The 22,488-nt window shown below is 43.1% G+C and overlaps 1 protein-coding gene across 1 annotated transcript in view; it reads left to right on the forward strand.

The window, feature by feature from the left end:
• The window catches only part of CDK19 (cyclin dependent kinase 19), a 399,878-nt gene that overhangs the window by 129,331 nt on the left and 248,059 nt on the right, over window positions 1-22,488 (forward strand). The window contains exon 3 of the mRNA XM_075338340.1: window positions 16,898-17,008. Within this exon, the coding sequence (XP_075194455.1) occupies window positions 16,898-17,008 (111 nt within the window). The remainder of the gene's footprint in view (window positions 1-16,897; window positions 17,009-22,488) is intronic.

The following is a 22,488-nucleotide window of genomic DNA, read 5'->3' on the forward strand; positions in this document are numbered from 1 at the left end:
ATAAGACGCACCCCCTACTTTCCCCCAAAATTTGGGGGAACAAAAGTGCGTCTTATAAAGCGAAAAATATGGTATTCATAATAAAACTACCCAACATTAATTTATTTTAAAAATAAAAATCCTTTACGTTCCATCATAATTCACAAGGAGGTTCCACGGCGTTCCACCTAAGCCAACCTGAAAGACATAAAAAGAGAGACTTTTTAGAGAAAAAAAAAGACGAGACACCCTCATTCACCAATTTAATACCCATCAAAACCCTAATCCGGTCTGCCATAATCCATATAGAGGATCCACGTTGTTCGGAGACTCACTGTCCCAGAGTATGAAGAACAGAATGTTCCCTATAGGCTGGGATAGCAATCACTGCCAGCTCTCATGCTGTGCTGTGGGAGAACCATGGCAGTGAACTGCGATGACCTCATGAGGGCACTTGCAGGTCACAGCATATACTGTGAACGGCTGCGGGCAGTGATGAGCAGTGACATCATGAGCTCATCGCAGTTCACTGACCGCAGCGGTTCTCACACACAGTAGTGCAAGAGCAGGCAGCTGTGATGAGCGGTGACGTCATGAATTCACCGCACATCACAGCCTCCTGCTCTCGCGATACTTTGTGTGAGATATGCCGCAAGCAGTGGTTATTTGGCTTTTCCCAGCCTTAAAATAGCAGCTCGCAGCTGATCCAAAAGTGGCACATTCATTAGGTGCATCATTAAAAATGACTGATTTTTATTGTACTTTAATAAACTGATACCTGAATAAGTCCACTGGCAATAATCTGTCTAATTTCAACTTCACTTAACCCCTTCACCCTGTGCAATATTCAGTTTTTCCTCTTTTTTTTTTCCCAAGAGCCATAACTTTTTTATTTTTTCTTCAATCTAGTTCTATCAGGGCTTTTTTTGTGGGAAGAGTTGTACTTTTTAATGACACATCATTCATTCTGCCATATATTGTACTGGGAAACGTGAAAAAAATTCCAATTGCTTTGACTTTGCAAAAAAAGTGCAATTCCACAATTGTGTTTTTTTTTTTTTTATTTATCATGTTCAGTATATGGTAAACCTGACCTAGAATTATGATTCTCAAGGTCAATACGAGTTTGTAAATACCAGACATGTACAGTTTTACTTATATCTAAGTGGTAAAAAAAAAAATCAGAAATTTGTCAAAAACTGAATTGCGCTTTTGTTGCCATATTCAGAGACATGTAGTGTTCTCATTTTTCCAGATCTGGGGATGTGTGATGGTATATATTTTGTGTCCTGACTCTGAGCTGATGTTTTTAATTATACCATTTTTGGTTAGATGCCATGTTTTGATTGCCTGGTATTGCATTTTAATGCAACGTTACAGAGCCCAAAATAAAGTAACTAGCTTTTTCATTTTTTTATCGCACTTTACCGATCAGATTAATTGATTTTACATTTTGATAGATCGGGCATTTTGGAGCTCAGCGATACCAAATAGGAGTGGGATTTTTTTTTAATTTTTTTTTTTGTTTTATTTTCAATTAGGCAACAGTTTTTATTTTTATTTACTCTGTTGTAATGCACTTAAAACACACGTAATATGCAGATGACTAGATCATTTATAATACCTCCAAGTATTTGGCGTTGAAGATATCAAAAGCAAAGCAGCTTTATTTAAAACATAACACATCAAAAACACACACATGCCGCAACGTCAAAAACACAATAAAAACGCATATTTCTGATGCCAGTAACTGACATCAGCATGTAAGTGATCGGCAACGCATGACATCACTCCCATGCATCCGCAGTCACAGGCGTGCTGAAGACAGGAGTAAGGTCAATGCTGCAGGAAGCCGGCTGCGGCAGGAGCAGTGAATATTAATTTTCCATTAATGGGAAATTAATGTTCACTACTCCCCATACCCATATTTTTCCGCATCAGTGATAGTAAAAATCTTCACAGTTATTTACAATAACTGAAGATTTTTACTATCACTGATGCTGGAATTATTGGTGTGGGGAGCAGTGAATATCACTGACCTCTGTGCCGAAAGGTAGGCAGATTATGGGTGTGGGTGTCTAATTGCAGACACACATAATCGCCCCAATTCTGCTGCCTGCTGCGGCCAACTTCCTGCAATGATGACCCTACTCCTGCCTCTTGTGACCCTGCTCCGCCGCCGCTAATGCCCCCCACAGCGAGCCAGGTACATTATATCTATAAGACTCACTCATGTTTTCCTCCCAAATTTGGGGACAAAAAAATGTGTCTATGTCCAAAAAATATGGTTACCTAATTTATATAATAGGTGCAGTAATTCTGAAATGGCAAAAACTCACTGAAAGCTCATCGTGGGAACATAGCCTATCTAGAATTTTTTTTTAAGTTGTATACCCAACTGCGCTTTGTGAAAAGTCTTATTAGTATGCGCTTGCCTTCCAGCCACATTACTAGTGTTCATATGATTTCAAGCCTGTCTAACTTATGATTAATCACATGAGATTGTTGCTGCAAATAAATATTTCTATAATGTGATTTACCACGTACTTAGAAAAAAAAACAAACCGGTTTTTAAAATTCCTTATGTAAACTTTGCAAGTTATCACCTATCCCAAGGTGGTGACTAGCTAATATCTGTGGTTTGAAAGCTAGAATGCTCACCGATGTCGAGAACAGAGCTCTGACATCCCCCTTTAGAATGAAGCAAGCACTGTGCACTGCTGTGTCCATCACATAGACCATGAATAACTTTATTCTAAAGGGCATTCCATAGCCATATTCATGTGATCAGTGATAATTCGCTAAGCTGGAACAATACGTTTTAATGAGTGATTATTGATTAAAATATTTAACTAGTAAATTATATGTTGAAAGGTTTTTCAACTTTTAATATACTTTATTTGCTTATACTATAGGCATATGAAAAATGTAACTTTTCCCATCTCAGTTGTTTATTTTCATCTGTTAGGCCTAAGAAACACGCCAGCGAGTGGAATGTGATAAAACATCGCAATCCACTCGGACCAATATTAGCCTAGGTGCCAGCACCCATGAGCGATTATTTTCTGAGCCGAATCGGACCGAGAAAACAATCTCAGCATGCTGCGTGTGTAATGTGATCCTTGTTTATCTCACACCCATTCAAGTCTATGGGGCGAGAGATAAATCACACTGCACTCGCAGTACACCGGTGTATTGCGAGTGCAGGGCGAGAATGACAATAGCCGGCAACGGAGGAGAGAGGGAGATAAATCCCTCCCTCCCCTCCGCAGCACCAGCCCGCCCCGCCTCAGAGCCGGCCCGCCACCCGCAGCTGTGGTCTGATCGCATGATCGGACCTCAGTCACAGTGACACTCGCATGACACTCGGCTCCTGCTGTGCTGCCAGCGTGAGCCGAGTGTCATGCAAGGATCGCAGTAGCCCCCCGTGTGGCCCTGGCCTTAAAGTGAAAATGATAACCAAACAACTCAAAATGTTCAAAAATACATTTCTAAAATTTTTTAAAAATATAACCATATATGACCAATATAGCCCTCCTTCTTTTCAACAACAGTACTAAGCTTTCTATACATGGAGTCTGTCAGTTTCTGATCAACTTTTTATGCAGCACAAATCACAGCCTCTGAGACACTGTTCAGACAAGTGAACTATTTTCTTTCACTCTAAATCTTCCATTTAATGGGGATTAAGTCGGGTGAGTAAGGGGTCATGTCATTATCGTACTGGTATGTTATAGGTCGTGTCCTTCCCTTTGATCCAAGCTCTCACACTGAGCATGCATCTTTTTCCGCACACATCGGCAGTCTCGTAATCTGATCACGGGGCACCGATGGGTTGTCATGACAGATGGGTCACTTGATGACCCATGTGTCAGTCATGACGTAGTTCCTGTGAATGCCGGCTGCGAACCAGCGTTCATAGAAAGTCGGTGTGATGCACTCTGTACAGCACAAGCGATCGGAGGAACACAGCTTCAAGTCCTAGTAAAAACTACAAAAAGATTAACTGTGGGGAACCAGCGCCCTCCACATGGTCCTGAGAAGGAGCACAGCGACTGCACAAGGTAAAGGAGGCACTGGACCGAGAGCAGCAATGCACATTGGACCAGACTTCCCCGCAGGTGAGTATAATACAAGTGTTTTTTACGTTCTGCAGAGCAGTTTGGTCACTTATATACAGTATTCTGGAATGATTTTATATAAGGGCTCCCTGGTGCTGGCTGCAGTTCATAAGAAAAAAAACCTGGTGATAGATTCTCTTTAAAAATATGAAAAGAATAAAAAACACAAAAGTTCAAATCACCCCCCTTTTGCCCCATTTGAAAATAAAACAAATAAAAAAATAAAAAGTAGACCTATATGGAATCGCCACATTCAGAAATGTCTGAGCTATCAAAATATAAAATAAATTAATCTGATTGGTGGACAGCATTTAAAATGCCAGCATCAGTTTTTTTTGGTCGTCGCAACACTGCAACAAAATGCAGTAAGAGGCAATCAGAACATCATATTTACCAAAAAATGATTTTTGCAAAAAAACATCAGCGCAGGGCGCAAAAAATAAGCCATCACACAGCCCGAAATCCCGAAAAATGATTACGTTACTTTCTTGTAAATTGGCCACACAAGTGCCTCCGCCCCCCTACAAATTTCACAATTCTCTGTCACCACTTAAACTCAAAAAAAACTTTTTGGAATTGTACTTTTTTTTGCAATTGGCTATATTGGCAGAAAAATTAAAAAAATGATGGCCCTTGGAAGACGGGGGGGGGGGGGACAAAAAATGGAAAATTGCCAGAGGGTGAAGTGATTAAATAACAGTTCCTAGGAGTACCCCACCTCCACCTTGCTGGCATTTGAGTCTAATTAAGGCTGGTTCCTAGGAGTACCCCACCTCCACCTTGCTGGCATTTGATTCTAATTAAGGCTATGTGCGCACGTTGCATCGTGTCCCTGCAGACATTTCTGCAGGGATTTGATAGCACATGTGTGCTTTAAATCGTTGCAGAAACCCTACATAATGGATGCAGTGTTTCTGTAGAAAAAAAGCCGATTTCATGCGCTTTGGATGCAGCCTCTCTGAGTATTTGCTCCTATTGCAAAGCATTGCTCTTAAACTAAGTTACAAGTTTTTAGAAAGCTTTGCTTGTCTTGCAAAATGCTCTCAGTTACTCTTAATCCAAGGTTCCACTGTAATACCGCAATTATCTGCATTTAATATAGGGCAAGCTGCTGGAAAAGGGATAGTGTATTAGAGGCATGTGTGCAGTAATTCTAGCCTTACAGACCTTGCTGGTACATAAAAAAAACTCTATTCTATAATCTAATAATATCAGTCTTATCTGCATTTAGTGTAGGGCAAGCTTCTGGAGAAGGGATAGTGCAATAGAGGCATGTAGGCAGGGATTTTAACTTTACAGACTTTACAGACCTTTCTGGTCCTACGTTAACCCAAACGTCAGGTTGTCAGTTGGATGGCAGATAATACCCAGTCTTGAAGTTAGAATATTTTTAAAATTAGAGCAGAATTGAATCACAGTCTCTACATATCTTCCAGGGTGTACTCCAATGCCTCCTTGCAATTTTAGCTAGGCCTCTCACTGAGTGCTTAGGCTTTCCCAGTTTCAAAGTCAGAGTGTTTTTAAAATTGTTCCATAATTGAATCATAGGGGTACTTTGCATGCTGCGACATCGCAAGCCGATGCTGCGATGCCGAGCGCGATAGTCCCCGCCCCCGTCACAGCTGCGATATCATTGTGATAGCTGCCGTAGCGAATATTATCGCTACGGCTGCTTCACATGCACTCACCTGCCATGCGAACCGCCTCCTTATTAAGGTGGTGGGTCGTGCGGCGTCACTGCGACGTCACACGGCAGGCGGCCAATAGGGGCGGAGATGAGCGGGATATAAACATCCCGCCCACCTCTTTCCTTCCACATAGCCGACGGGAGCTGCGGTGACGCAGGTAGGAGATGTTCCTCGCTCCAGCGACTTCACTCACAGCGATGTGTGCTGCCGCAGGAGCGAGGAACAACATTGGACCGTCGCATCAGCGTAATTATGGAATTCGTCGACACTACACCGATGATACGATTACGACGTTTTTGCGCTCGTTAATCGTATCATCTAGGATTTACACACTACGATGTCGAGAGCGATGCAGGAAGTGCGTCACATTCGACATGACCCCCACCGACATCGCACCTGCGATGTAGTAGTGTGCAAAGCCCGCCATAGTCTCTGCTCTACGTCTATTGCTCGCTGTATTGCTATGCCTCCTAGTCATTTTACCTAGGCTTCTCTTTGAATGCATACACTTTCTCAGTTTAGCAGTCAGAATGCTTTTAATACTGTACCACAATTGAATCAGAGCCTCTCCTCTACGTCTCTTCCAGGGGATATTGCTGTTCCTTCTAATTTTTCGCAGAATTTACATTTGGTGCATAGCCTTTGAGTGTAGGAGTAGAAGTCCCACTACATAACATTTTTAACAGAATTTTTACATGGCCCTCTTTTATATCTAATACAGTCCCTCTTCCTTCTAATCTTTAGCAGTTCTTGCATAGTCCGCATAGGCTTTGTGAATTTCAGAGTCCATCCTTCAAAAATGAATCAGGATGTGACTGACCATGTCACACATACCACATGCCCTAATAAAGTAGTAAGATGTTAAAATTACATTTACTGGTGAATGTTTTTTTTTTTTTCACCATTGAAAGCAATGAAAAAGTTTTAACCCCCCTCCCTCCCCGATACATGTAAACATAGCTTAAGGGGTGGAGGAGGTGTTTTTTTTTTTTTCTCTTTAAATTTGCCTTATATACAAGACATTATACAGGAAGAAATGTTTCCTAACTTTTTTCCTCTACAATCCATTTTATCTTCGGTATGGTATGTTTTATTGTTTGTCCGTAACACAGGCGTAATACGCTAACAACATTGCTCCTAAAAGTGACCGGGGAGTCAGAGATGCATGAAGACATTTTCCCCATACTGTTCTCATTCTATTTGAATGCTATTTCCATGCATTTCAGCATTTACTGCCCCCAGCCCTCTTGGTAGGGGCTGCCGGAAAAATGCTTGAGTTTCCCTTTGACTTCCATTATACTCGTTATTCAAGATGAGCACCCAATCAGTCCAATGTGCTTGATTTGAGTACCGAACACCCAAGCATTTTCATGCTCGCTCATCACTATTCTGCACACCTTAATAAAGGGGTGCTTCTATTCTTAAGGCTACATTCACATGACCGTTCCGTTTTTGTAGGCCGCAAAAAACGGTCCGTTTTTTTCACGGATGCATCCGTGTGACATCCATTCCGTTCCGTTCCGTATACGGTCCGTGTGTCATCCGTGTGCCTTCTGGGTTTTTTTTGCGGACCGCAAAAACGGAAGCAGCAAGAAAGATAAATGGATGAGTAGATAGAGATGGATAGATAGATATAGAGACAGAGAGATAGAGGGATGGATGGATGAATGAATGAATGAATGGAGGGATATATAGATAGATGAGAAAGACATATAATGTCCCACCTCCCTGCATATTCTAAGCTGGCACCCTTTTGTGACTTTCATGTGGCACTAAAGGGTGCTTAGCCTTGTATTTAGCCAAAAAATAAATAAATAATAATAAAAAAAGGGTAAGCAGATGGCTGCAGCCTGCAAACCACAGCTGGCAGCTTCACCTTGGCTGGTAATCCAAAACAGAGACCACCCCACGCTGTTATTTTAAATTAAATACATAATTTAAAACAAAAAACACGGGGTCCCCCCCAAAATTGGATCACCAGCCAAGGTAAAGCAGACAGCTGTGGTCTGGTATTTTTAGACTAGGGAGGTCCACTGTTATTGGACACTCCCCAGCCTAAAAATAGCAGGCTACAGCCGCCCCAGAAGTGGTGCATCCATTACATGTGCCAATCCTGGTGCTTCGCCTCAGCTCATCCCGTTGCCCTGGTGCAGTGGCAAACGGGGTAATATATGGGATTAATACCAGATGTGTAATGTCACCTGACATCAAGCCCTGGGGTTATTGATGTCAGGCGTCTATCAGATACCCGACATCACCAACCCAGTCAGTAATAAAAAAAAAAATAGACGAAAAACACATTTTTATTTGAAAAAACACTCCCCAACACATTCCCTCTTTCACCAATTTATTAGAAAGAAAAACAAATCCAGGTCTGGTGTAATCCAAGAGGGTCCCACGACAATCCATACCATAGTCAATGTCCCAGTCAATGAAGAACAGAATGTTCCCCATTGGCTAGGAGAGCAGTGCAGTGACCTGAGTTAATATCAATAGGTCAGCCCAAGTCACTGCAGGGCATGACGAGTGCTGCTGTCAGGAGGTTAGCGAGGTACATTACCTGCGGTGATCACTGAACTCCTGACAGCAGCGCTGTCACTGAGTTCAATGACCGCCGCCTTCACAAACCAAGTATCGCGAGCGGTCCGTGATGTCACCGCTAGTCAGTCTCGGGCCAGCTGGGAGAGGTGATGTGACAAGCGACGGGCATGGAAGACAGCGCTGACGTCAGGAGGGCAGGACTTCATCACCGCAGGTAATGAACTTTACTAACCTCCTGACGGCAACAGTTGTCATCTCCGCGGCTGTTGACACTGCTGTGCGGGCAGCTGCGGACACACTACAGTGCGGGCAGCTGCTGACCCTGCAGTTTGGGCAGCGGCGGGGCTGAGGCTGGAGCGGGACACAGACTGCACGGGCACGCGACGGAAGTCACACGGAAGTGCTTCCATGTGGCTTCCGGGGATTTTGCGGACCCATTGACTTGTTTTGAATCACGGTCCGTTATTACGGAACAGAATAGGACATGTTCCATAATAACAGAACGGACATACGGCAACCGATGTGTTTTTTGTGTAGGATCGGATGCATACGGAAGTTCTTCCGCGTGCCATCCGATCCTACACAAAAGACATTGAAAAGATGGTCCTGTCCGTGGGTCCACAAAAAAACAGGAACTGACCAGGACAAACGGAACGGTCATGTGAATGAGCCCTAAGCAGCAGCCTCCCTCATTACACAAATACACATCACCTGATATGCTTCATCCAATAAGCATTCTAGTTTATACAGCTTGGAGTTAGGAAATATCTTGTGGGCAAAAAAAAAAAAAAAGTTATATGTAAAGCAACTTATGCTATACTGTATTGTCATGGATTGGCAACATAAATCCTGTCATTAATGACTTGCAACATTTTAGTTCATCCTCGAGTTGCACCAAATTGATTCGAATTTTAAAAAGGTTTTATGCCAGAATGCTGGTATGAAAACTTTGATAAATTGGGCTCTTAGTCAAGACAGTCTTAAAATTAGGCAAATTTATTGAACATCTTGAGCCACTTTAATAAAAAAAAGATTTAGACAGTTCTAGTAAATTTGGCAAAATATTTATTAAGTCTGAAAACACATATACATAAACTTAAGTCAGAATAATACATTCCAGATGCAAGGTGTACAAGGTCTATCTACCCACGGACGGATTGTCTAATTTAACAAAAAAAAAAGCATTTATAATAGTGACGATATTGTTAAATAAATACATTTTGTAAATGCTTTTAAAATTGTACTCATGTTTAGCCTGAATTCACACATCCATTTGTTTTTACGTGAATTTTGCAAAGGCCTTTGATACTGTACCACATAATAGCCTTATACTGAAGCTCCAGTAACAGGGACTTGGGGAAACTATATGCAAATGGGTAAGGAATTGGCTAAAAGATAGGAAACAAAGAGTAATCATAAATGGTACATTCTCTAAATGGGCTATAGTCAGTAGTTGGGTACTGCAGGGATCTGTGCTAGGACCAGTTCTTTTTAATCTCTTTTATTAATGACCTTGTGGATGGGATTGATAGTAAAGTCTCAGTCTTTGCTGATGGTTGACCTTAGGGAGATCAACATCCAGCACAGCGGAGCACCATCACGTATTTTCTCAACGCAGTGATTCTAGAGCAATGCCCCCTGGGAAATATGCAAAACAAGGAAGCCGTGGATACACCATCACATGTTTCTCAACGCAGGCAGGTAACTAGCCAGGTCTTTTACCAGGAAGGAAAAACCACGGGAAGGGCAGTCTCCAGTCAAGGAAACCACCTATGCCAAAGGCATAGGTGGTTTCCTTGACTGGAGACTGCCCTTCCCGTACTGTGGATGGATACCATGTTTTGGCAGAGGTGGTTTCCATGACTGGAGACTGCCCTTCTCGTGGTTTTCCCTTCCTGGTGAAAGACCTGGCTAGTTACCTGCCAGCGTTGATAAACATGTGATTGTGTCTCCGCGGCTTCCTTGTTTTGCATATTTCCCAGGGGGCATTGCTCTAGAATCACTGCGTTGAGAAAACACGTGATGGTGCTCCGCGGTGCTGGATGTTGATCTCCCTAAGGTCAACCATCCTTACCTATATAGTCTTCTTCTAGGCATTGCTCTCACTAGCCAGTTTCCTACTCCACACTGATGAGGGGCAAATACCCTGAAACAGCGGTCTGTGGATGGATACCATGTTTTGGCATAGGTGGTTTTCTTGACTGGAGCATGCCCTTCCCGTAGTTTTTCCTTCCCGGTGAAAGACCTGGCTAGTTACCTGCCAGCGTTGAGAAACGTGTGATGGTGTCTCCGCGGCTTCCTTGTTTTTCAGTCTTTGCTGATGACACCAAACTAATGTAGGATATTAAAAACTGACCTTGATGGTACAATATTACAAAACGATCTGGAGAAGATGTCGGAATGAGCAAACACTTGGCAAATGAGATTTAATGTTGATAAATTTAAAGTTAAGCACCTAGGATGCAGTAATCCTATAGCTGCATATACATGAAATGGAAGTAAACTCTACAAATAAGCTGTCACACTGTCAGAAGTGTGCGGGTGATGCGCTGTCAGACATGACACCCGACACAACCTGCCGCTGTCTGAGCATGAGCGTGCATGTAGGTAGAAACACATCCACGCTCCTGTCAGAAGTGTGTGGCTGTGCTGCGATGTTAGACTTGTGGGTGTCCCTCACAAGTGTGACTGCGGTCTAAGAAAAACTGCATGGGTTTTTTTTTATTAAAAAAAAAACGACGTGTGGTTCCCCCTAATTTTCATCCCCAGCCATGATAACGCCGGCTGGGGGCTGGTATATTCTCAGCCTGCAGCCGCCCGGTATTGCCGCATCTATTAGATGTGACAATTCCGGTGCGATATCGGCTCATCTCGATTGCCCTGGTGCGGTGGCAATTGAGGTAATAGCAGGGGTTAATAACAGCGCACGGTAGCTGCTAAACCCTAGGTTTGTGATAGCACAGGCGTCTATCAGATACCTGCATCACACAAACCTGTAAATGAATGTAAATAAACAAAACACAGAGAAAACTCCTTTATTTGAAATAAAGTACAAAACTCTCCCTCCTTCACCACTTTATTAACCCCAACATACCCCTCCAGCTTTGGCGTAATCCACACGACTTCCCACGGTGACACATCCAGCTCTGCTACATGTCAGAGCAAGCAGCCATAGAGCACGACTGCCAGCTCTGAGTGTAGCCATTTACTGAGCTGCGATAAGCGATGACCGCAGCAGAGACTCACAGGCTGGGGGGGCGCGTCAGCCTGCAACCAATCACAGATAAGAGGACAGCCGGTGGGCGGGGAAAACACGGAAAGCTGTGTGATTGCAATGGATAGTACAGGAAGTGACTGCGCGACCCGGAAGCAGTGTGCCGCCATGACACAGAGTCTCTGTAAGTATGAAACTCTCATTTATTTCTGCTTTTGTTTATTTTTATTAATTGCCGATTCCGGAATCCCGCACCCGTGTCCGGCACAGATATAGCGCAGAAACCGCGCGGATCCGGACAATTACAGTCCGGATCCGCTCAGCCCTAATTGTTACCCCTCTATGAATCACTTCTAAGGCTTCATCAAGAATATGGGATCCAGTTTTGGGCTCCAAATTTTAAAAAGGACATTCAGAAGTTAAGGCCACTTTACACGCAACGACATCGCTAACGAGATGTCGTTGGGGTCACTGAATTCGTGACGCACATCCGGCCTCGTTAGCGACGTTGTTGCGTGTGAAACGTACGAACGACCGCTAACTATCAAAAATACTCACCATATTGTTGATCGTTGACACGTCGTTCTAATCTCAAATATCGTTGCTGCTGCAGGACGCAGGTTGTTCGTCGTTCCCCTTAGAAAGGAGGCGATTCGCCGGCCACAGTGACGTCACTAGGCAGGTAAGTATAGGCCACTTTACACACACTGACATCGCTAGCGATGTCGCTAGTGAAAGCACCCGCCCCCGTCTGTTGTGCGTCACGGGCAAATCGCTGCCCATGGCGCACTACATCGTTAGTCCCCGTCACACATACTTACCTGCCTAGCGACGTCTCTGTGGCTGGCAAACCGCTTCCTTTCTAAGGGGTAGGTTTGTTCAGCGTTACAGTGGCGTCACTAAGCGGCCGACCAATAGAAGCGGAGGGGCGGAAATGAGCGGCCGGAATATCCCGCCCACCTCCTTCCTTCCTCATTGCCGGCGGCCGCAGGTACGGTGATGTTCCTCGTTCCTGCGGTGACACACATAGCGATGTGTGCTTCCGCAAGAACGACGAACAACCTGCGTCCTGCAGCAGCAACGATATTTGAGATTAGAACGACGCGTCAACGATCAACGATATGGTGAGTATTTTTGATCGTTATCGGACGTTCGTACGTTTCACATGCAACAACGTCGCTAACGAGGCCGGATGTGCGTCACGAATTACGTGACCCCCAACGACATCTTGTTAGCGATGTCGTTGCGTGTAAAGTGGTCTTATGTGTGACGGGTGTTAGCAATGTTGTGCGTAGCGGGCAGCGATTTGCCCGTGACGCACAACCGACAGGGGTGGGTGCTTTCACCATCGACATCGCTAGCGATGTCGCTGTGTGTAAAGTGGCCTTTAGAGTCAGTTCAAAGGCGGCTAAATAGACTCCTACAAGGAATGGAAGGCCTCCCATATGATGAGAGGTTGAAAAAGTAAGATTTGTTTAGCTTAGAAAAAAAGGTCTCAGAGGAGATCTCATTTACCTTTTTAGAAATAAATATGTGGTCTATATAAAGGACTGGCACATGACTTATTCCTTCCAAAGATAATACTAAGGACTTGGGGGAATTCACGCGGTTGAAAGAAAAAAGTTTCCGGCAGCTAAATAGGAAATAGGTTTTTTACAGTTAGAGCAGTCAGACTGTGGAATGCCTCCAACAAGAGGTAGTAATGGCAGGTACTATAACAGATTTTAAAAAAGAGCTGGATGATTTACTCAATACACACAACATTGTCGGTTATAAATGACTTAATGTCAAAATGTATAATGGGAGGGAGGTTGAACTAGATCCTTCCCATCTATTTCCTGCTGCTGAGCAGGATGGGAAGGAGGGGCGTCCGGGCATCAGGCCAGCGAGCGCTTGTGCATAACGCTGGAGTCATAGGGGAAAGTGCGGTCACGAGGTTATGGGCGGCACTTACTGATGACACTCACAGCGCCGCCCATAACCTCGTGCCCGTGCAAAGCGTCACTAGTGGTCATACGTGCACGCAGTGCACGGCACCGCTACAGTGGAACAGCGCATGCGCGGGACCACGGGCACCCAGGGGCGGCGTCCTGAGCTTTTGAAATTCAGCGTTCGGGGGCGGCGTAAATCTGCAGGAGGACAGCAACAGACCCCAGGCAGCCCGCCCCCATGGAAGATTTTAGAAATTTGCATACGAAAAGGTACCAGTTTACAAAGTGTTTATTTTGGTATAAAAGGTGCCAAAAAAACTATAGGAAGCTTCCTAGAATGCAGCCCAGGAGCTGCAGAGGGGGGAACTTTTAGCTTTATAGCTAAATTTCTGATGACAGGTTCCCTTTAAAAGTGTTGGTCTTACATAAAATGCACACATTTACTTGTATTTAGTTTTAAACCTATTGTATGGCTCTCACGGAGTTACATTTAAGAAGACGCTGTGGAAAATAAAGCGCAATAGGGTCTTACCCTCGTATGTAGGGGTATAGGATGGGGGAACAATACTACTCACCAAATGTGGTTGTGAGAGTCACAACCACTATAATCGCATGTAGAAAAAGACCAAGGCAGCAGCAACCCAAAAGCGGCAGTACCCTTTCCCGCCCGTTTTTTTATTTCGGGGCGGTACTTTGACGTCACATGGTCTATTTAATGTACACTTGTATCTGTCACAGTAGATTTGATGTTGGCTTATGTCTGATGGTCCTGAGGAAGGGAGCAGGGCTCCTGAAACGCGTAGACCTATGCAATAATAATAAAGCTTCATTAATCTGATCCTCTGGCTGGTGATCATTGGCGCGGCTTTGAAGAACCCGGAGTTACATTTTAAAAGTTTGTGGCGTTCATGTCTCAGCCAAAAAGGTTCCTGACCCCTGAACTAGATGGACCTAGGTCTTTTTTCAACCTATGTAACGATCTATGAAAAGCATAGGGTTTTTTTTCCGTGGTCCATTTATTTTACTTCAGTTTATTAAAGAAAAAACAAACAGATGCAGCAGGAATGCAAAACGGAAGCAAACTGTCTGAACGTTTTTGTATCCATTGATTCGTAACAAAGGATCAGTCAAAAATAGATGAAATGCAGGTGTAACACTGAAGTATAAACTGTCTTCAGTTTTCCATCTGCTGTTACCAAAGTCCACATAGACTATAGTGGCCGAGACTGACCCATTAGGTCCCTTTCAGACATCCGTGTTTAAACAGGTGCAAGCCACACATACTAGTATGGTCATTTGTGTGACATCCGTGTGTCATACGTGTGACGTCCGTGTTTGCATCCAGTATGTGGGACATCCGTGTGACTGGTGCCGGTAAAAAATGCATGATACTGAAATGAATGGTTTTTTTAATGTGTAAAAGATGGGCAAAGCCTGAAAATTATAGATATAGAAAAATAGAACAGATATAACAGATAAAATAGAACAGATAAGAGATAGGTAATAGATGATAGCTAGAACAGATAAAATAGATAGCACATATAAGATAGAGATATATAAAGAAAGAAAATAAGAATGAACATATAAAATAGACAGAAAACACAGATAGACTAACGATATAGATATAGAGGTAGCTAACTTGGCCAGCTGTTTTACAACATTTTTATTTTTTAATTTGAAGAAAAAAAAAATGACGTGGGGTCAGCCCAATTTTCATATCCAGCACAGGAACAGCAGCCCTCAGCTGTCTGCTGTACTTTGGCTCAGTATTAAAAATAGAGGGGATCTCACAGTTAGCTTTTACATTTTAAAATTTTTTTTTTACAACTGGGAGCTGATATTATTAGGGTGGGAAAGGCCATGGTTATTTGGCCCTTTCCAGCCTAACAATAGCAGCCCACAGCCACCCTAGAAATGGCCCATCCATTAGATGCGCCAATTCTGGTGTTGGACCCGGCTCTTCCTGTTGCCCTGGTGCTATGGCAAACGGGGTAATATTTGTGGAGTTGATGCTAGCTGTAGCTGGCATCAAGCCCTGGTATTAGTAATGGGTGGCGTCTAGCAGACATCAACCAGTACTAATACAGAATAAAAAAGTTTATTTGAACAAAAAACCCCGACTCTAGCCCTCATTTACCAATTTATTGAATTTTCATAAAAAAAAGGTCCACCATAATCCATCGTGAGGTCCCACGACATTCCCTAAAAGCAACCTGAAAAGACATGAAAAGAGAAAATTATTCAATAAATAAAGACAAGAGACACCCTCTTTTCCAATTTATTTCCCTGTCAAAGCTCTAATCCTGGTTCGCCGTAATCCAGTTAGAGAAACCCACGTCGATCCCATACTGCTGTCACATTCAATGGAGAACTGAACGTTTCGCATTGATTGTGAGAGCAGCTCCTGCAGGCACATACACTACCGTGTATGCTTCCCTGTGGGAACCTGGACCTCATAAGGTGAGCCCAGGTCACCGTAAGGGCGCCCTCAGCAGTGTGTGCGAGCCCTGCAGTGACACCCACGCTACAGCGGGTGTCGCGGCAGTAACGTCTCGGGTTCATCGGAGTACATAATGAACTCTGATGAACCCGTGAAGTGACAGCCGCTACACCTGCGGTAGCGCAGGTGTCACGGGAGTGTCGTCAGGAGGTCCTCTGAGTTCCTTGGATACTCCGATGACATCCTGACCTCACTGCACACACACTGCTGGATACTCACCTGTGCCCAGTGATGCTGTCCCCGGCACTGATGTCTCAGGCGCTGCTGCTTCCAGCTCCTCAGTGCAGTGCATATTCAATGAGTCTAATAAGAGGGGGTTAGAAGCAAGTGACAGCAGTGCCGAAGACAGCAATGCTGGAGACAGGTGAGTATAGAAATTCATTTTATTTCAGAGACCTGTGTTTACTCCGGTATGTGTCACACTGATGTCACATGGACCTCATCAGTGTGTGGTACGTGTGACACCACGCTGCTGGAGAAAAAAAACGGACATGCGTGCGGGGAAACGCAGGGCCACACAGTCCGTGTGAAAACACCATAGACTGACATGGGTACATGTGGCATCCGTGTTAAAAACAGATATCACACGTACCTGAAACACGGATGTCTGAAATCAGCCTAATACGGATCAGAGTAGGACATTCTCAGAGTTTCACGGAATGGACTTGCGGATCTGGTTGTAAAAAGAATGTGTGGATCAATGATCCTCTGAGTCTGTGTTCAGCCCGTTGATAAACAGACGTAGACACCAAACGTGACAGTGAAGCCAATGTCTACATACAGTACTTCAAGTGGCACGTAATCTACTGTTAAAAATCTATATGTATGTCAGATATAAACATGGTACTGTTTATGTTCATTGTTTATAACATAATTGCAGACCTGAGATAACCCTGTTTCCTTCTATTTCTCTCTTCATATAGCTCTTACGTGAGTTGAAGCATCCAAATGTGATTGCTTTACAGAAAGTATTCCTATCGCACAGTGATAGAAAGGTTTGGCTGCTGTTTGATTATGCAGAACATGATTTATGGGTAAGTGTATACATTACTTTCAATTTTGAAAACATAGTATGCCACTCTCAATTCTGTAAATCAATCAATTTCTGAAGGCCAATGCCCTTTGATTTATGATTTTCTCTGATAGATCACCTATCAGCTGCTATGGAATGCCAATAATGCTAGTACTTTGACTCCTCAGGAGCTTGAGACTGCCCCATGGCTCTTATGGCATTATAAGTTGTTATACATACCGTAGTTCTGAAATAGACACTTTTAATGGGGGCATTAAGAACTAAAAACTGCACATTGTGGCAGAAAAACGCATAAAAAAACATGTGTTTTTGTGCCACGTGTTTTTTTTTTTTTTTTAGTGAAATCATTGGCTGGAAGGGCAAAACAATGTACCAACAACAGACGCTGCATTTTTTTTTTTCTGCACCCAAAACTGCAAGGAAAAAAGACGCATTGTGTGCACAGCACTTAAATATTCTCATTGACCTTGCTGGCATAGGCTACTTTCAGCAGTGCAGCTCAATCCGGCTGTGAAACCTATGCAACGAATGCGGCGAAAACACCGCATCCTTTGCATAAGTTTTTACATGCGGCCCGTCCGTTTTTTTCCGGTTGCGGCATGCTACTGAGCATGCGCAGTGGAAGAAACCGCATGCGGCGCCCGGATGCGTTTTTTGCCGCATCTTGCCGCATCCGGCATCCATAGGCATGCATTGAAAAATGCGCCGCAGGGATGCGTTTTTTTGCCGGACAAAAAAACCGTTACAAGATACGTTGCCTCCGGCCACCGCTTTATTAAATTTTGCCGCATTCGGAAAAAAATGGATGCAACGCAAAGCCATCAGGCACAATCCGGTAACAATGCAAATCTATGGGGATAAAACGGATGCGGTACCAGATCCGTTTTACCCGTTTTTTTCCGGATTGTGCCTGATGGAAAAAACCTGATGTGTGAAAGTAGCCATAAGGATAGACATGCAGATTTGAGTAACAAACTGCACCAAAAAAACACCTTAAAAAAACGCAGTGTGCGCACAAGGACTTAAGAAGCGTTTCCAAAACAGGATAATAAGATTGTGTGATTTAGTGGCCCAAATGGTATTGAAATATATTCTTTAAAAATATCTAATTCAATGTATTATCCTGCATTACTGATCCAGGGGAAGATGGAGGCAGTAATAGGCTAGCTGATGGCAATTTAAGGCATTGAGAATTATTTCTCCAAATACAGCAAATTAAATTCCTGGATCAATGACACATTTCAAAAGGACCTTTCACAAAATGTTTCACATTGACCTAGACACAGCATACAATAGTAGCTGTTGAGCGGAATAAAATGTTTGTTTGTTTTTTTGTTTGTTTTGGGTTTTTTTTTGTTTGCTTTTGTTTTACACTGTCATGGCCGAAAGTTTTGGCACCCTTGAAATTATTGCAGAAAATGAAATTTTTCTCCCAGAAAATTATTGCAATTACACATATTTTGTCATACACATGTTTATTTCCTTTGTATGAATTGGAGCAACAACCAAAAAAAAGAGAGAAAAAACAAATTGGGCATAATTACACTCAAAGCCCTAAATTAGGCCACCAGAAAAAAAATTGTTGACACTTTTCCAAAATTGTGGGTAAACAACTTTGTTTCAAGCATGTGATGCTCTTTCAAACTCACCTCTGCAAAGTAACAGGTGTGGGCTATTTCAAAATCACACCTGAAGCAAGATATAAAAAGGGGAGAAGTTTACTCAATCTTTGCATTGTGTGACTCTGTGTGCCATATATAACATGGAGAACAGAAAGATAACAACTGTCTGACTTGGGAACCAAAATTGTTACACAATATCAACAATCTTAAGGTTACAAGTGAGTCTCCATAGATCTTGATGTACACGATGCACTACATAATCATGAACAACCCATGTCACTGTAGTCATGGCCACCATCAGGGTATTAGAACCGTGACTGGTGTATGAGGCTTGGTGAAGATTGGGGCCTGGAGTAATTACTCAGCTTTATTAAGCCCCGGGCCGGCCAGGCCCCCCCTCTTCACCAGGCCCCAATTACAGCCATAGCAGTGTCGCTTCTGCCACTACAGATCGCTAATTTACATCACATGCAAATTAGCCATGTGTGCTGGAAGCAGAGTCAGTGGGGCAGAGCAGGGCTCAGCGTGCAGCAGTGCGATGAGGTCATCACTTTGCAACCTCTCCACACTATTGCAGGAAAGCAGAGCCACGGAGGTGGCGAGGACTCGGCAGCCGGCGGGGACAGGTAAGCGCTCTGTGTACCAAAGGCAGGAGTGGGACGATTGCTGGGGCTGATGGGTGACCGCCAACTACAGTACCTGCCTTGATTCAGCTGGATGCATGTTGGAAGGCGCATATCCAGCTGAAATGCATCGCAGTTCACAGAGGACGCAGCGCAATGTGGGAGCTGGAAAGTGTGAGTAAAATGTTTTGTTTTTTTTCTTTTTGTGGCAAATATGCCAGAAGGAATCCAGAAAGTGGACATATATACCAGGAAGGGGATAGAAACCAGGATGGGTTAATATACATCAGAATGTGCCCAGGAGGGTGATATATTTGTCAGGAGGACCCCAGGATGGGCCATATATATCGGGATGAGGACAAATAAACCAGGATGGGGACATATATACCAGGAGCAGCCCAGGGAGGGAACATATATACTAGGAAGAGGACACATATGCTAGGAAGGGGACAAATAAACCGAGATATGCCACTCTCCTGGACCTTCATACCAGGAAGGGCCCAGGATGGGGACATTTATACCTGGAGGAGGACATTTATACAGAGGAGCAGTGTGTGGGGGATATTATATAGAGAGACTGTGGGTGTGAGATATTATACAGAGGGGTAGAGTGTGTGGGGATATTATACATAAAGGCAGTGTGGGAGAGATATAATGCAGAGAGGCAGTGCAAAAGGTGTATTACTGAGAGGCGGTGTAGAAGGAATATTATGGAGCGGGGTGGTGTAGAGGGTGTATTATGAGAGGGGCAGTGTAGAAGGTTTATTATGGAGGGGGCAGTGTAGAGAATGTATTATGGAGAGAGAGGGTGTAGAGAATGTATTATGGAAAGGGTCGGTGTAGAGGGTTTATTATAGAGAGGTTTTGTAGAAGTTGTGTTATGGAGAGGGGTAGTGTAGAAAGTGCATTATAAAGAGATGTGTAGAGAGTGTTATAGAAAGGGGCGTAGTAGAAGGTGTGTTATAGAGAGGGGCGATGTAACAGGTGTATTATGGAGAGAGGCGGTGTAGCAGGTGTGTTATAGAGAGAGGCGGTGTAGAAGGTGTGTTCTGAAGAGAGGCGGTGTAGAAGGTGTGTTCTAAAGAGAGGCGGTGTAGAAGGTATGTTATGGAGAGAGGCAGTGTAGAAGGTGTGTTACAGAGAGGCACGGTGTAGCAGATGTGTTATGGGGAGAAGTGATGTAGAAAATGTGTTAAGGAGAGGGGCGGTGTAAGAGTGTAATATTAATTTTCAGAGGGAAATACTTAATTTTCTGGAACAACACCAAGGGTGCTAACACTTTTGGCTATGACTGTGTGTGTATATATATATATATAATATATATGTTTTTCGAGGAGAGTGGCGGTGTACTGTGGAAGGTTTGAGAGGTGGAGGTGGAACCTGGGTGGAGTCTCAAGGGGCCCCAAAATTTTGCCAGTATGGGGCCCTGAAATTCCTAGTTGCCGCCCTGACTGTAGCTAATCTTCCTGGACGTGGACTGCAGAGAAGCACTGATAAAAGGTTGAAAGGCACAAAAATCCAGATAGTGGATAAGCAGCCTCATCAGTGTCAGCAAAAACTATCCATAATCATTTGAATGAAATTAAATGAAACACTATGGCAAGAGACTCAGGAGGACCCCACTGCTGACAAAGAAACCTAAAAAAGCTAGACTTCAGTTTGGCAAAATGTACGTGTGTAAGCCAAATCCTTCAGTTTGGCAAAATGTACGTGCGTAAGCCAAAATCCTTCAGGGAAAGCGTCTTGTGGACAGTTGAGATCAATATGGAGCTTTTTGGTAAAACTCATCGTTCTACTGTTAACTGAAAATGGAATAAGACCTACAAAGAAAAGAACACCGTACCTCCAGTCAAATATGGTGGCGTTTCAAAGATGTTTTGGGGTTGTTTTTCTGCCTCTGGAGATCCTAAAATTACCTTTGGGAGCAGGCACTCTTCAAATATGAGAGACCTGGAGCAGTTTGCAAAAGAGTGTTCCAAAATTCCAGTTGAAAGGTGTAAGAAGCTTGTTGATGGTTAAAGGAGGTAATTGATTACAGTTATTGATTTCAAAGGGTGTGCAACCAAATATTAAGTTAAGGGTGGCAAAACGTTTGTCAGACCCCTTTTTTCAGTTTTGTGTGAAATGTTGTCGTTTACCTTTTTATTCAGCTTTTTTTTTTTTGTTGTTCCAATGCATACAAAGCAAATGAAATATATATGAGTATTATAAAACATGTGTAATTTGCAATAATTTTCTGGGAGAAATGCTTCATTTTCTGGAACAATTTCAAGGGTGCCAACAATTTTGGCCATGACTGTATTTTGCCTATCAATTTCAGTAGATATTTGCAATCAAAGTATTTGGCACCTAATGAGTTAACGACACTTGCACTTATTACTTAGTCTTCACTGCAGCTTGTACTTTCCCTGTATGCCCCCTTGTGAAAACTGTGTGCTAACATCCACTTAGACTTAACTTTTTTTTTAATTTAACTTGTTAGGTGCCAAATACATTGATTGCTAATATCTCCACGGGGAGGTAAAATAAAAAAAATACATATATATATATATTTTATTCACTCTGCAGCCACTGCTACATCTTGTGCCCAGTTCAGCATGAAAAATTAGAATTTTTATATCTACTTGTAATACTACATATTTTCAAAAAGACATCCATGCCTCTTATAAAATAATGTTAAGTAGATCCATTGGCTTAACCCCTACACGACATTTGATGTACTATACGTCATGGTCGAATGGGGGTATAGGTAAACAGGAACTCTGCGTCCACAATGCGATCTCTGCATTTTGGAGGCAGGGAGAATGAGTGTGTTTCCTCTCCCACGCAATCGGCACCATCACAATGTAATTGTGGGCAGCCAATTGTCATGGCAACATGAGATGAAATAAAGCGCTCCAGGGCTGCCAGCAATTATGACCTATTAGACCATGCCAGGAGCATGGTCTAAAAGGTGTTCTGTCAATGTAACACTGACAGTTGTAATACATTGCAATACATTACACCAGTGAGCAGAAAAAAAAATTAATGTCCCATCTAATTACTAAGTAAAAAAGTGAAAAAAAAGTAAAAATCTTTTTTAAAAATCGCAATCTAAAGAACCTAAAAATAAAAAAAAAAATCTACCAATAAATAAATATATTTGCATAAAAACAAGCAAAAAAAAAAGTACACAGATTTGGTATCAAATTGTTTGGTATGACCTGATCTCTAAAACTGTCAAACTGTTTAATCCC

This window comes from Anomaloglossus baeobatrachus, chromosome 3, assembly GCF_048569485.1.
Source record: "Anomaloglossus baeobatrachus isolate aAnoBae1 chromosome 3, aAnoBae1.hap1, whole genome shotgun sequence".
Taxonomy (NCBI): Eukaryota; Metazoa; Chordata; class Amphibia; order Anura; family Aromobatidae; genus Anomaloglossus; species Anomaloglossus baeobatrachus.